At 41.0% G+C, this 13677-nt stretch overlaps 1 protein-coding gene across 19 annotated transcripts in view; it reads right to left on the bottom strand.

Moving 5' to 3' along the window:
- Positions 1 to 13677, bottom strand: part of ptprk (protein tyrosine phosphatase receptor type K) — a 123270-nt gene that overhangs the window by 81329 nt on the left and 28264 nt on the right. The window contains exons 1-2 of one of the 19 annotated variants that reach the window (XM_058045937.1): positions 8512 to 9416; positions 8180 to 8306 (exon numbers count right to left, since the gene is read on the bottom strand). The exons of 17 other annotated variants lie outside the window; for them this stretch is intronic. In XM_058045937.1, the coding sequence (XP_057901920.1) occupies positions 8180 to 8207 (28 nt within the window). In that variant the 5' untranslated portion in view covers positions 8208 to 8306; positions 8512 to 9416. Of the gene's footprint in view, positions 1 to 8179; positions 9417 to 13677 lie in introns of those variants that run through there. One more of the 19 variants, XM_058045928.1, reaches the window with a different exon arrangement.

The raw sequence follows: 13677 nt of genomic DNA, 5'->3' as shown, positions 1-13677 counted from the left end.
CAAGATTAAAAAGCGCTCGAAAAAAAAAAAATAATCATGCAAATGATCTGATTATGTTGGCGCCGTTTCATGTGAACGCTGAGGCACACTTAAAAAGTCCGGAATGCACTTTGCTTTCAGCTGGGGACCACATGGGAAATATTCGGAGCGTCGCAAGAACTCGCGAGATTATGATCCAAACCGGGCGGAATAACGGCGGCCTACTGGTTAACATACATCCCAACCCTAGTGAGGACAAGTGTCAGGTTCAAACTCCTGTGACACTTTTAAAAACACTTAAAATACAGAAATACAGAAGAGACAACAATATTCAAAGTTACTCGCAGCGAGGAGAGGGAAACAACATACCCAACATTTATTCTCTTTTCGGGGGTCCCTACAACATAGTCGTGCAACTCTAGGGGGGGGGGGGGGGGGGGGGGCAGTTGCACGAGCTGTATTTGTTTGTCTATGTGTGTGTGTATGTGAGAGTGATTACTTTTATTATTTTATGAGTTCCTATCTTGACACATTCTTGCAGGATTAACATGAACATCTGCAGGGTTGCTGTTGGCGCATCCAGGCACCTCCAGGACCCGGGGGTCACTGGGGGTCTCTGATCAGGGTCACGGGAACATTTCTTCTTCAGCACATTCAAACACTAAGCAAATGGATATAAGGGTGATAACTAACGCTATATATTCATTCTATCTACATTTTATTCGAACAACAAGTGGTAAAGAAAACGGATGGATGATCCAAACCATACTGTGGAAATGTGGTTTATGTATAATTATTTGTCTTATATTCGCAATCTAAATACTACTTTAGTACTCCAACCTACAACAATGTTCTTCCAATACCACAAACCACAAGCAAAATATGATCTAAGCACCTTAAAAGGAAGCCGCGGCGAAGCACTTCCAGCACCATAAATCTCCTAAGTATTCAGTTAGTTCTCCAGCTACCTGTGTCCTGGAGCAATTGGCAGCGGTGGTGATGGAGAGCAAAACGACAGGCCTTGAGATCCCCCACTGATCTGAGCCGGAGCTACAGTGGGATACCAGGAGGAGACAGCCGCTGCCGCAGGAGAAGCAAGTTAACGTCAAACCAAGTGACTGATTTCGGCTGCTGGCTGTACGGGCTGGCTGTGACTCACAGCCTCGGAGATGCATCGGATCACATTCCTGTTGGCGTTCTTCTTAAAACCAGCCTCTCCGTGCAATTCCGTTCAGGTCCATTCAATTCTTTTAAGTCTTCGTCACAGCGGGTTACCTCCGTACGTGACGGGCGGAGGGCTTGCAGTGCGGCTCTGACAACGCACATTTTAAGAATTTGAACGTGGAAGTTAATTCTGCTGATGTGTGTGTGTGGAAAGGACTTTGTCCCCCCACAGTGTGTGTGTCAGTTTACATTTTACTGTCTGGTAGTCTTCTGCATGAGTGGAAAACAGTGTGCACACCTAGCTTCATGTTATGAGGAGTCCGGAGCTACACCGAGTGTCTGTGGGTATTACACACCTCGTACTCTATACAGCAGGGGTCTCAAACTCAATTTACCTGGGGGCCACTGGAGCTAGGGTCTGGGTGAGACTGGGCCGCATCAGGTTTTCCAAAATGTATTAAAAACAGAAAAATGAATAAACTTTGCTTTGGTTGCGATTTTCTACAATAAAAGCTCTGATAAAACATTCCACTGTTCTCAAATATTGAAATTTTTGAGATGAAAAATAAATAAACAAATCAAGAATAAAGAAAATCAATCAATCAGTAATAAATATAATAATAATAATAATAAAACGGCAAATAATAAAAACTTAAGAAACCACATATAGTTGGTGGGTAGACAAATTATTTTTTTTCAGATTAAAATGAACAAAGCATTATTAGAGCCCTGTAGACATGACAGAACACGACTATAGTCACATTTATACTCTTTTTATTTACAACATATTGCGCAACTGCAGGGTCTTGAGACACATGCTAACTCGCAAACTAGAGAGCTAGCGACCTAAACGGTAGCCTTCAAGTTATTTCCTTTAAACTTAAATAGCCAAAAACTTACCACTTCCACACGAATAGGGAGGATAACTATTAACAGTTATTTAACCTTTAACATGAACATTAATCAAACGTAATAATTTTTTCTGGGTACATGATACCATACAGCATCCATATCAAACTTGCGCGGGCCGCACTAACATTAAACTTTCATATCAAGGCGGGGGGCCTCAAACTAGTGTCCTGCGGGCCACATATGGCCACCCCTGCTATACAGTGTATATTTAACTGGACTGGACAGACTGAACTTGAAACTGAAAGCAGAAAATGCAACAAAATGGACAACATCCAAATGTACTGTACTCCAGTTAGGTCCACTATTTTGAAAAATACAGTCAGCTTTGTATTTTTAAAGGCCTTGTCAATGGAAGGAAGGCAGCGACAAGCACCTTATTCTTCCGCATTCCTTTTATAGTGAGGTGGAGTACTGTCGCGCCTCCAAATGACATTACCATGTATTTTATTGTGTAAATAGCAAGAAACATTCTGTCACGTTTACATTAAAGGCATCACACAGGCGTGTAGTCATGATGTGTAATAATAAATATGCAAATTCAGAGATTTTAACTTACAAAACTGTTTGAATCATATAGAATCTTTTTTTTCTCCCCATGATGACAGGTGAGGTTCTACCTCCTGTATCATGCTACAAGAGGATCTAGCGTTTCAAATTGTTACACAGGAAGGTAAAGTGAAGTAACAGATGTTTGAGGGACAGGACCTGCTAAATCCCCACCAACTTAAACTTTACAAGGGCTTATAAGTCCATTATAGTCGCCATGTAGACGTTAACCTTGTCTGCCGGCCAGCTGATGCCGGTTATGGACAATTATCCCACAAATTGACTGAGAACAGCTGTAGACAGAAAGAGTGAAACTAAACACTGAAATGTAAAGATTGGGTACTTTAATAAAAGGCGCATTTACAGAGTATTTAAAAATATTTCAAAATATATGCAGTATACGCACACGCTCATGTCCAGATGGGTCATTATACCCCCCCTTTTACTCCAGTCACAAGGACACAGAGTGAGAAACATGACTGCATGCTAATCACTTTCTAATCAGCTTCTGTGATTGGCTGCCTTGCTAATGGAATAATGGTGACTCATTTGCATAATAAAATAATTAGAGGAATTTGATAAAGGCTCAAGGGCAGAGGGGGCAACACACATAATTGCACTCGAGAGTGACAAAGGATGGAATGTAGCGTTGGCATAAACTCGGTTGAAAGGCAGCAGACACATTTGTCCTCGTCACTCCAAATTTTTGCGGTTATTTGCAATGACCCCCCCTACCCCCGCCCCTCCCGCCCCCTGTCCCAAAAAGGTCAAACAGTCAAACATAAATGCCGGACTGTTCAGATTTATTTATTAGTAGGTGCGTTCAATGACTACATGGGAAGTTGTGCAAGAGGGGTGTTCTAATTAGCCTCTGGGTGACATTAACAAAAATTAGGGGTGTCCCGATTAAGACCGAATGGCGACCCAATATCACCCCCGAAAACTGGATCAGATTATATCGGCTTACCTATATACTGATATCCCATTTTTATGCAAATATCACAGTGCTTCTTAAATAGTGGGGCGGGGCGGGGCAGGGCCCCCCGCCCCCGGGGAGTGCGGGGAACCGTCAAGGGGGCCACAAGAGGCTTTCAATGCAATGCAGACCTACCAACACGTACAAATTTATAGTATTCAACATGCAATTTGGCTGCAATTTATTAGAGCCCCGTAGACATGAAATAACACCCCTATAGTCACCTTTAAATTCCTATCATTCCTATCCTATCATAATGTGCTAGCTAGGAGATCACTGCAGGGACGTAAGTCATAGCCACCACTCCTAGCATATAGCAAGCTACCGAGCTAACTATTTACTTCTGAACTTGAGACAGGGCTGCACAGCGGTCTAGGGGTTAGCGAGCAGACCTCACAGCTAGGAGACCCGAGTTCAATCCCACCCTCGGCCATCTCTGTGTGGAGTTTGCATGTTCTCCCCGTGCATGCGTGGGTTTTCTCCGGGTACTCCGGTTTCCTCCCACATTCCAAAAACATGCTAGGTTAATTAGCGACTCCAAATTGTCCATAGGTATGAATGTGAGTGTGAATGGTTGTTTGTCTATATGTGCCCTGTGATTGGCTGGCAACCATTCCAGGGTGTACCCCACCTCTCGCCCGAAGACAGCTGGGATAGGCTCCAGCACCCCTTGCGACCCTTGTGAGGATAAGCGGTAGAAAATGAATGAATGAATGAACATGCAATTTGACTATTGATTATGCTTTTATGCTCTCCATTATGTTGCATGTTTAAGTTCAGTCTGTACAATACAACAAATGAAGAAATATTATCAGTTTCTCTAATATTTCAAATCAGTCAACATCCCTAAGTGGTGATGCATGATCCACGTCCCTGAAGTCAAATGCATCCCTGATGTGAATTTCCACTCGTGTGCGTCTTTGTTTTGCAATCTATGCCGACTGCCAAGGACACTAATAAAGTTGCCTTATTTACTCCTTGTCATCTTTACTTTTTTTTGTTGTCTCCCCTTGTCGGAGAATAGGTGAAATTAACCTGAAATGATACAAGGTGACATCAGCGAGGCTGACACACTCCCACTCCCACTCACAGAAAAAACTCTCTCTCTTTTCTGTCACGCTTCGGTGGCCCTTGCAGCACAATGCCATCAAAGGCTGGACCTCATATACACACACACACAGTCGCATACACACACACACCTCCTGGTTGCCATATACACGAGCAATCACACACACAAATGCACACGACTTTGCACTGAAACACGCAGACACATGAACACACTCAGAGTTGGAGTTTAATTGGAAGTGCTGAAGGCTGAAGAATTTCTCCTTCATCTCACAATACTGTAATTGAATCTGAGGTGTGTGTGTGTGTGTGTGTTTGTGTGTGTGCGCGTGCACAAGTGTACCGGTGTGTATTTTTCGCTGATTCAGGAGCATTGAACGGTAAAGATCAACGTGTGTTTTTCCTTAAGTGCCGAGCCCCGTCCGTCCATCCCTGCCAATCCCCCCCCCCCCAACCCGGATCCTCTCTTAGGGTTAATGCCATTCTTCAACGCCAATTCAAAGCCTGGCAATTTGCAAGCTCTCCATCATTTGCCATAAAACGGATGAATAGGTGACTGGTGCTCTATTCAGGGTAGCCATGACCTCCTTCGCCGCGTTTTATTCACAACAAAATATTCAACAATATATTCTGAGTTGGCATCCTTTAACATGCTTTTGTAAGAAAAATAGTCGGCATTTTGAGGGTTTAAATTGTCAGATAAATTGTATGGAAATGTCTATGAGGCGAAGGATGGATGTGAATGTAGGACGTGTACCAAATACGAGTTACTAAATGACCCATCATCACAATAATTACAACAGAGCAAAGCGGAGTCATCACAATGCAGCACAATGGGCCTCATTGAGGAAAATGTTTGGTTCCATATGGAGTTCAAAAGGATTTAAACCCCTTATTGGAAAAACAGCTGAAAAAACATCTGAAGATTGCGCTATGATGGCCACTCCGACATAATCGTTTTCAGGCTTTTATCAGGATGTGACTTCAAATTACTGGAACTCGGTGCATTTTTATAAATGAAAACAATGTATCAATAATTGATTTTGTGTTTGATGTGACTACGCCAGATGCTTTTGTCTGACTTGTGACTCAAGCTACACAATTCAAAAAGCAAATTGATGTTCTATGTTGAAACAAACACGGACAGCGATTTTTGTTTTCAATCATAAACAACCCCTATGTTTCACTCAGATAGTAGCCATACAACGAACCGCCACCCTAAGGTTTTATGGGGGAAAACCAAACTTAAGAAACCACATTAAGTTTTAGCCAAAAACTTACCACTTCCACACGGATAGGGAGGATAACTATTAACAGTTATTTAACCTTTAACATGAACATTAATCAAACGTAATAATTTTTTCTGGGTACATGATACCATACAGCATCCATATCAAACTTGCGCGGGCCGCACTAACATTAAACTTTCATATCAAGGCGGGGGCCTCAAACTAGTGTCCTGCGAGCCACTTTTGGCCGGCGGGCCGCGTGTTTGAGACCCCTGATGTAAAGAAACTTTACACCAGCTTCTTTCATCAGGAAAAAAAGGGTTTTTTTTCTAGCCATTTGGGTCTTTGTAAAACGTCAGTAGACCATAGGCTGATTTCGTTGGATTGGATTTTGCTGGATTTGTTGCCATTTCCAAACATTTCCAACCCTACGAGTACCTTATTAGTCATAGTATACGAATCGTGTCCTTATACTGTATATGTTCAAAACACAGCTAGCAGGGGTGGACCAGCCACCTCTCGATGGTACTTCCCTTTCCTTTTCATGGTGACATTTAAGCCACTTCAAATGCCGGCTGTTTGACCGACTCGCAGACAGATAAGGCAGGGGACTCGAGTCACAAGGTGGAGGGTGGGAGCGCGAAGCACGCCATTGACATAAGCCTTTGTTCCTTAGCCGTTTCAATGGGAGAATGTTACGCCTCTGTAATGAACAAAAGAGGATTGGAAGGGGTAAATAAAAAACTCCTTGTCTAATCGTTATCACCCAAAAGTCCAGAGGGAGTCAGATTTCACCCATTCTCTGGAAAGTTGATCCATCTTAATCGGTGCGGCATACATGTTGGAACTAGAATTGCTGCTTCAACATCTCGCTGTAAAAATTCAGGAGGGCATTGTGAAATCGGAGTGTTTTTTGGCACGCATTCGCCACTGTGCTAAAAAAGAGCTGAAACTGCAAGAGACAGCGGATGACATCACTCAGAGGCGAGCCCATAAACCTCCTCTCCGGGATCAGAGGCTATATCAACGTGTGTGATTCAAAACAAGTCGGGGGAGTCATGTTTAAGCCCTTTGGTGGTACTCTCTCACTCGTCTCAGAACTGAGACGAGCACGGCTGGTAATTTAGTAGCTAAATCCCTAAACGACAAGTCTGAACCGGCGACTTTACCGCACCCTTGACCTCAAAATGTGGATGCTTGATGCAGTATTGACTCTGGGCCCGTGTCAGCTTTTACTGTTTCAAGTCATACTGAGGGAGCAGACCTCACAGTTAGGAGACCAGGGTTCAATTCCACCGCAGAGTTTGCATGTTCTCCCAGTGCATGCGTGGGTTTTCTCCAGGTACTCCGGTTTCCCCCCCATTCCAAAAACATGCTAGGTTAATTGGCCACTCCAAATTGTCCATAGGTATGAATTTGAGTGTGAATGGTTGTTTGTCTATATGTGCCCTGTGATTGGCTGGCGACCAGTCCAGGGTGTATCCCGCCTCTTGCCCGAAGACAGCTGGGATAGGCTCCAGCACCCTCTCGCGACGCTTGTGAGAATAAGCGGTAGAAAATGAATGAATATATTACTATATATTATTATATACTATATACCATCTATATACTATTTATAGGGCTGGCAAATTAGGAACATTTTTAATCTAATTAATCATGATTAATCATTACTTGCAACTATGACTGAAATAATACACATAAAAAGGAACAGCCAACCTTTGAAAAAAAGTGCGACTTATAGTCCGGAAAATACGCTATGTACTATTATATTACAGTATATATTACTATAGGTTTTCTCCGAGTACTCCGGTTTCCTCCCACATTCCAAAAACATGCTAGGTTAATTAGCGACTCCAAATTGTCCATAGGTATGAATGTGAGTGTGAATGGTTGTTTGTCTATATGTGCCCTGTGATTGGCTGGCCACCAGTCCAGGGTGTACGCCGTTTCTCGCCCGAAGACAGCTGGGATAGGCTCCAGCCACCCCACCCGCGACCCTCGTGAGGAAAAAGTGGTAGAAAATGAATAAATGAATGAAAGTCATACTGAGAAAAAAAATCAGGAAGCCATCATTTATCCTGACTAATCACTTTGACGTGCATCTGTAATAGTGACTAAAATTCATAGCTAAATTATCCTTATGATTAGTCACAGAGATTGAGGACCGTGAAAGTGTTAATCCAACGTGTACCCGTTCAAATTGTCAAACCTCAACACCAGCTTGTGGTAGATCGCCGTCTCCTGCACATTTACCTGAGGAAGCATCCAGCTTCCCAAACCTGGAACAACAAACTCCCAAATGGCTCACCATCATGATGAAATAATGCCTCATACATTGGAGAACATCCGAATAGGCCAATCACTGAGCAAACAGGATGCAGTTGGTCTCTAAGCCAATTGGGCTAGAGCTGAGGTTTTTGGACTGAGAAGCAGGTCTGGTGTGGATGAGATAAGAGCAAAAACAAACACACATTAAACACCAACCCCCTACAGACAGAAACACACTGACATTGAAATATAATGTAAGTCAGGATAAATAATAGCAGAAATTAGAAAATTAGGTAGAATTGAGAAGGTAAGAATCTTATCATGGGGAAAAATCACCGGTATCTTTCAGACGGTTCCGTCTGAAGCAGCTACCTTAGCAGGTTGTGGCGACCGGTGACACGCTGAATTTGGCGAGCTGACCTCTCCGATTGACCGGCAAGGCGGTTCAAAAGCTGACTGATTTACCGACTGGGATTTAGTCTATCCTACGGTTGTGCAGCAGAAGCATTTCTGTTGTTCCGCCTGTCCAGTCTAAAGCGGTTCTCTGCACGGACATACAAAGAACAACCTGAAACAGCACTAACACTCACAGTCGCAAAAGCAGCAAAAAACGGTCAACATAAAATCATAACATCCAACTCGAAAATAATTGTTGGACATCTGAGACCGATAAAAATGAAATAATATATATCCCAAACATGAAAGCGATACTGGCAGGTGAGTGCTTTTATCCGTTTTAGTGACACAGTTCTGTCGTACAACAAACGATCGCTAACACAGCTAGCATTTACAATCCTGGTGGAAATGTGCTTCTCGCTCAGATCCCAAGAAAAAAAAACCCAGCAAACACAAGTGACGGAAACCTCAGACACTCAAACAAAGAAAACAAATACAAGAGGGAATAACAAAGATTCAAGCCGTCCAGACATGAAGCATCTCACCAGGGTTTTCTGAGCTAAACACATAATAACGACCATTTCTGTCAGGCTCTCAGATAGATGGCCTGACAGGGGGTTAAAAAAGTGCAGACAAATAAAAAATCCAATTGGATTTCCCCGAGTGTGGCAACCCTGCTTCTAAAAACGGTACACAACAACATCAAAACATACCCACTTGAAAAAAAAAAAAACAAGTTACTGCTTCTTAACAGGGACGGTTTTTGCGATAAAAACCCAGTCGGATTCACACACAAAAAAGACCTGCATCATATTGTACACTAACCAGGACATGCAGGCTAACCGAGGCTACAACGGAGAAATACGGAAACAGGAGAGACAGCGACTGAAAGAATCTGGAAAAAGGGTGAAATGAGAGATACAGTACAAAGACCCTAGAGCAGGGGTCTCAAACTCAATTTGCTTGGGGGCCACTGGAGCTCAGGTCTGGGTGAGACTGGGCTGCATCAGGTTTTCAAAAAAAAAAAAAACGCATTTATTAAAAACAAAAAAATTAAAAAAAACTTTGCTTTGGTTCCAATTTTCTACAAGAAAAGCTCTGATAAAACATTCCACTGTTCTCAAATATCTTACTTTTTATTTTTCCATACAAAATAAGATGAAAAATAAATAAACAAATCAAGAATAAAGAAAATCAATCAATCAGTAATAAATAAATAAATATAATAATAATAAAACAGCAAATAATAAAAACTTAAGAAACCACATACATTTTCAGATTAAAATGAACAAAGCATTATTAGAGCCCTGTAGACATGACAAAACACGACTATAGTCACATTTATACTTCTTTTATTTACAACATATTGCGCAACAGCAGGGTCTTGAGACACATGCTAACTCGCAAACTAGAGAGCTAGCGACCTAAACGGTAGCCTTCAAGTTATTTCCTTTAAACTTAAATAGCCAAAAACTTACCACTTCCACACGGTTAGGGAGGATAACTATTAACAGTTATTTAACCTTTAATATGAACATTAATCAAACGTAATCATTTTTTCTGGGTACATGATACCATACAGCATCCATATCAAACTTGCGCGGGCCGCACTAACATTACACTTTCATATCAAGGCGGGGGCCTCAAACTAGTGTCCAGCGGGCCACGTGTTTGAGACCCCTGCCCTAGAGTGTGTACCTACATATATGAGGTAAATGAGTACTGGGAGTTGGAGTCTCTTTACAATAGCTGTAACTAGCCTGAGGACAGCTGCTATGACATTTTACATTGGGGGGGGGTTACTGTACATGAGTGATTGTGTGTGCGCAGATCATGGCTATGTATTTGGTATCCCGTGCCTTTGTAGGAATACAGTCAGGAAAATTAAAGCTATTTTGGCGGCTGTCATTCAGGAGCAAATCAGTCTTGGCGAATCACATGAATTCACCTTGATGGAATTACGTTGTCAGCATATGAACGCACGACTTGCAGAGCGGTGAGTCAGGTGAGGGTGTGTTAGCTACGGGGGCGGGGGTGGCTTTGTGTGTGTGTGTGTGTGTGTGTGTTCATTGTGAAATCCAAAGGCTCTTCGAATGAGTTGAACCGGTTTCTAACTCAAATTCAGGTTACACAGCATTGCCTAAGGCACAGACACACACCAGACATCATTAACTGTGTCCTTTCTGTTTCTTTGTCTCGGGCTGCCATTACTGAGGCTAATAGGTATCAATTGTCACACGAATGTGTTGGTAGTGGCTAGTTTTAAATTTTTGTAATCAATGTATGCCCCTAAAACAGTGGCCCACAATTATTTTCTGCCTTGCCCCACCTAGCAACATAATTTTGTAGTCAAAAGTAGCTACTACCATCGAGGTGTAAAATGTGCCAGCCCTGTCTCTTGTTTGCCTTAAAGCAGGGGTCTCAAACACGCGGCCCGCGGGCCAAATGTGGCCCGTAGGACGCTAGTTTGAGGCCCCCGCCTTGATATGAAAGTTTAATGTTAGTGCGGCCCGCGCAAGTTTGATATGGATGCTGTATGGTATCATGTACCCAGAAAAAATTATTACGTTTGATTAATGTTCATGTTAAAGGTTAAATAACTTAATAGTTATCCTCCCTATCCGTGCGGAAGTGGTAAGTTTTTGGCTATTTAAGTTTAAAGGAAATAACTTGGAGGCTACCGTTTAGGTCGCTAGCTCTCGAGTTTGCGAGTTAGCATGTGTCTCAAGACCCTGCAGTTGCGCAATATGTTGTAAATAAAAAGAGTATAAATGTGACTATACTCGTGTTTTGTCATGTCTACAGGACTCTAATAATGCTTTGTTCATTTTAATCTAAAAAAATATATTTTTTGGTTTCTATGTAGTTTCTTAAGTTTTTATTATTTGTCGTTTTATTATTATTATTATTATATTTATTTATTACTGATTGATTGATTTTCTTTATTCTTGATTTGTTTATTTATTTTTCATCTTATTTTGTGAAGAAAAATAAAAATTAAAATATTTGAGAACAGTGGAATGTTTTATCAGAGCTTTTATTGTAGAAAATCGGAACCAAAGCACTGAAAAAGTTTGTATATTTTTCTGTTTTTAATAAATGCGTTTTTTGTTTTTTTTTTTGGAAAACCTGATGCGGCCCAGCCTTGCCCAGACCCTAGCTCCAGTGGCCCCCAGGTAAATTGAGTTTGAGACCCCTGCCTGAAAGTAAACTAAAGTAAAAGTAAAGTAAGCCTTAAACTTATGTTTAGCATCAGATAGTGGCATCCTCTAACTAAACACCTGCTACCTTCTGTAGTTGAGTAAAAACCACACCCCGTGTGAATAAATAAGGTGCTGTGTAAAATCAACATGCCTCTCCTGTTTGGAATAATTCTTCAGTTAAATAAAAGTAAATGAATGTTGTTTCACAAAATAATGGCTTCCAAATTCCATTAGCCGTGAGAAGAATAAGCATTTCAACTTTGCTAATTAAACCGCAGCACTTCTATTTGCAATACGGTTATTCATTGTGATGTTAGTGTAGCTTTTCTAAATGAGATTAACACTCTAGATTCTTTTATTGTTATGAGCCTTTTCTAATGAGGGTGTTGTAATGTTGTTCCACGTACAAGCGTTGCAAGGAGAAAAGCTCCATGGAAACCAAGTGAGAAAATGCGGTGATTCTCTGTGTAGCGTCCTTGCTGTAAACAATGATGCCGGTGTCTGGGTTAAGCACGCGTGTTTATATCTTGCCAGTGCTGAACAGATATGGCCATCACTCGTACCTCAGCTGACAGCCCAACATCATCTCCTGCAAGCAGAAAATGTTTCCCCGACCTTGACAGGAGAAGCCACACCATTGATTTGAGGACAGCAATGCGCGAATGGCTCCATGGCGGCTTTTATAAAAACGGTGCAGTGAAGTGTCAAAAAGTACAGGATCACTTGAAAAAGAGAACTCTTGTCATTCAATGACTCTGACCAGGCCTTGAAAAACTTAAATTCTGTTTAGCGTTCACAAAAGAGGTGCAATGTGCTGTGTACTGGCTTTAAAACTGGCTTCGGTACAAGGTGCATTGTTTATAAAAATAAAAAAAAAACCTTAAACTGTATTATGGAAAGCAGGAAGTGAACAAATGTAACTATGGTACCCATTATGTCATTGGATGGTCATATCACCTCGTACTTTGTTACATGACAATAAATAAATAAATAAATAAAATTAAATAAATACAAATTTAATTAAATAAAGTAAAAAAAATTAAATTATATTTAGAAAGCAGGAAGTGAACAAATGTAACTATGGTACCCATTATGTCATTGGATGGTCATATCACATCGTACTTCGGTACATGACAATACATAAATAAATAAATAAATAAATAAATAAATAAATAAATAAATAAATAAATAAATAAATAAATAAATAAATAAATAAATAAATAAATGAATGAATAAAATTTAATGAATACAAATTTAATTAAATAAAGTAAAAAAAAACTTAAATTATATTTAGAAAGCATTAATTTAATTGTATTTAATTAATAAAGTAAAAAAAACCTTAAATTATATTTAGAAAGCAGGAAGTGAACAAATTTAATACTTACTGATTGTAAAAGTACCAGATGGAGGGGTAGGATTTAATAAGCTTTGCTTCTTCCTATTCCTTTTGGACATGTGGAACTGTGAACTGATTATGGGATGCATTCAATTGTAATCTGATGCATGTTCAAATGAAATTAAACCATTACCATTACCAATAAAAACTACCCAAAGACCAACTATTCCATGTAGGGGCGTCAGCCATGATCCTGATGTGTCCATTTCATGGGGAGTGCAAGCAGTGATTTGGTGGCCTACTGCCCCAGGACATCAGACCCTGTGTCCCGATTCCTTCACAAACAGAGTCTGCCAGGAGCCCTTTTTACATTATTGGAAGGGCAAGTAGAGGCGGGCATCACTGGAGCATATACACACCCATTCCCGCTACTTAAGTCCTTGACACAGACACTGAACATGCTACACTAAAGTGGCTACACGCAAGCGGTTCCCTGAGGTTCTGTTCCATTTTGTATCATGTACAAAAAAAAAAATAATGGGGATCATTAGTAATGAATTAGAAACTGCGATCAGAAATGACAGCTGTGTCACGACTGACCAT

This window comes from Doryrhamphus excisus, chromosome 1 (assembly GCF_030265055.1).
Source record: "Doryrhamphus excisus isolate RoL2022-K1 chromosome 1, RoL_Dexc_1.0, whole genome shotgun sequence".
Classification (NCBI taxonomy): domain Eukaryota; kingdom Metazoa; phylum Chordata; class Actinopteri; order Syngnathiformes; family Syngnathidae; genus Doryrhamphus; species Doryrhamphus excisus.
Note: the sequence above shows the minus strand (reverse complement) of the source record. Positions and strands in the feature narration are given on the sequence as shown.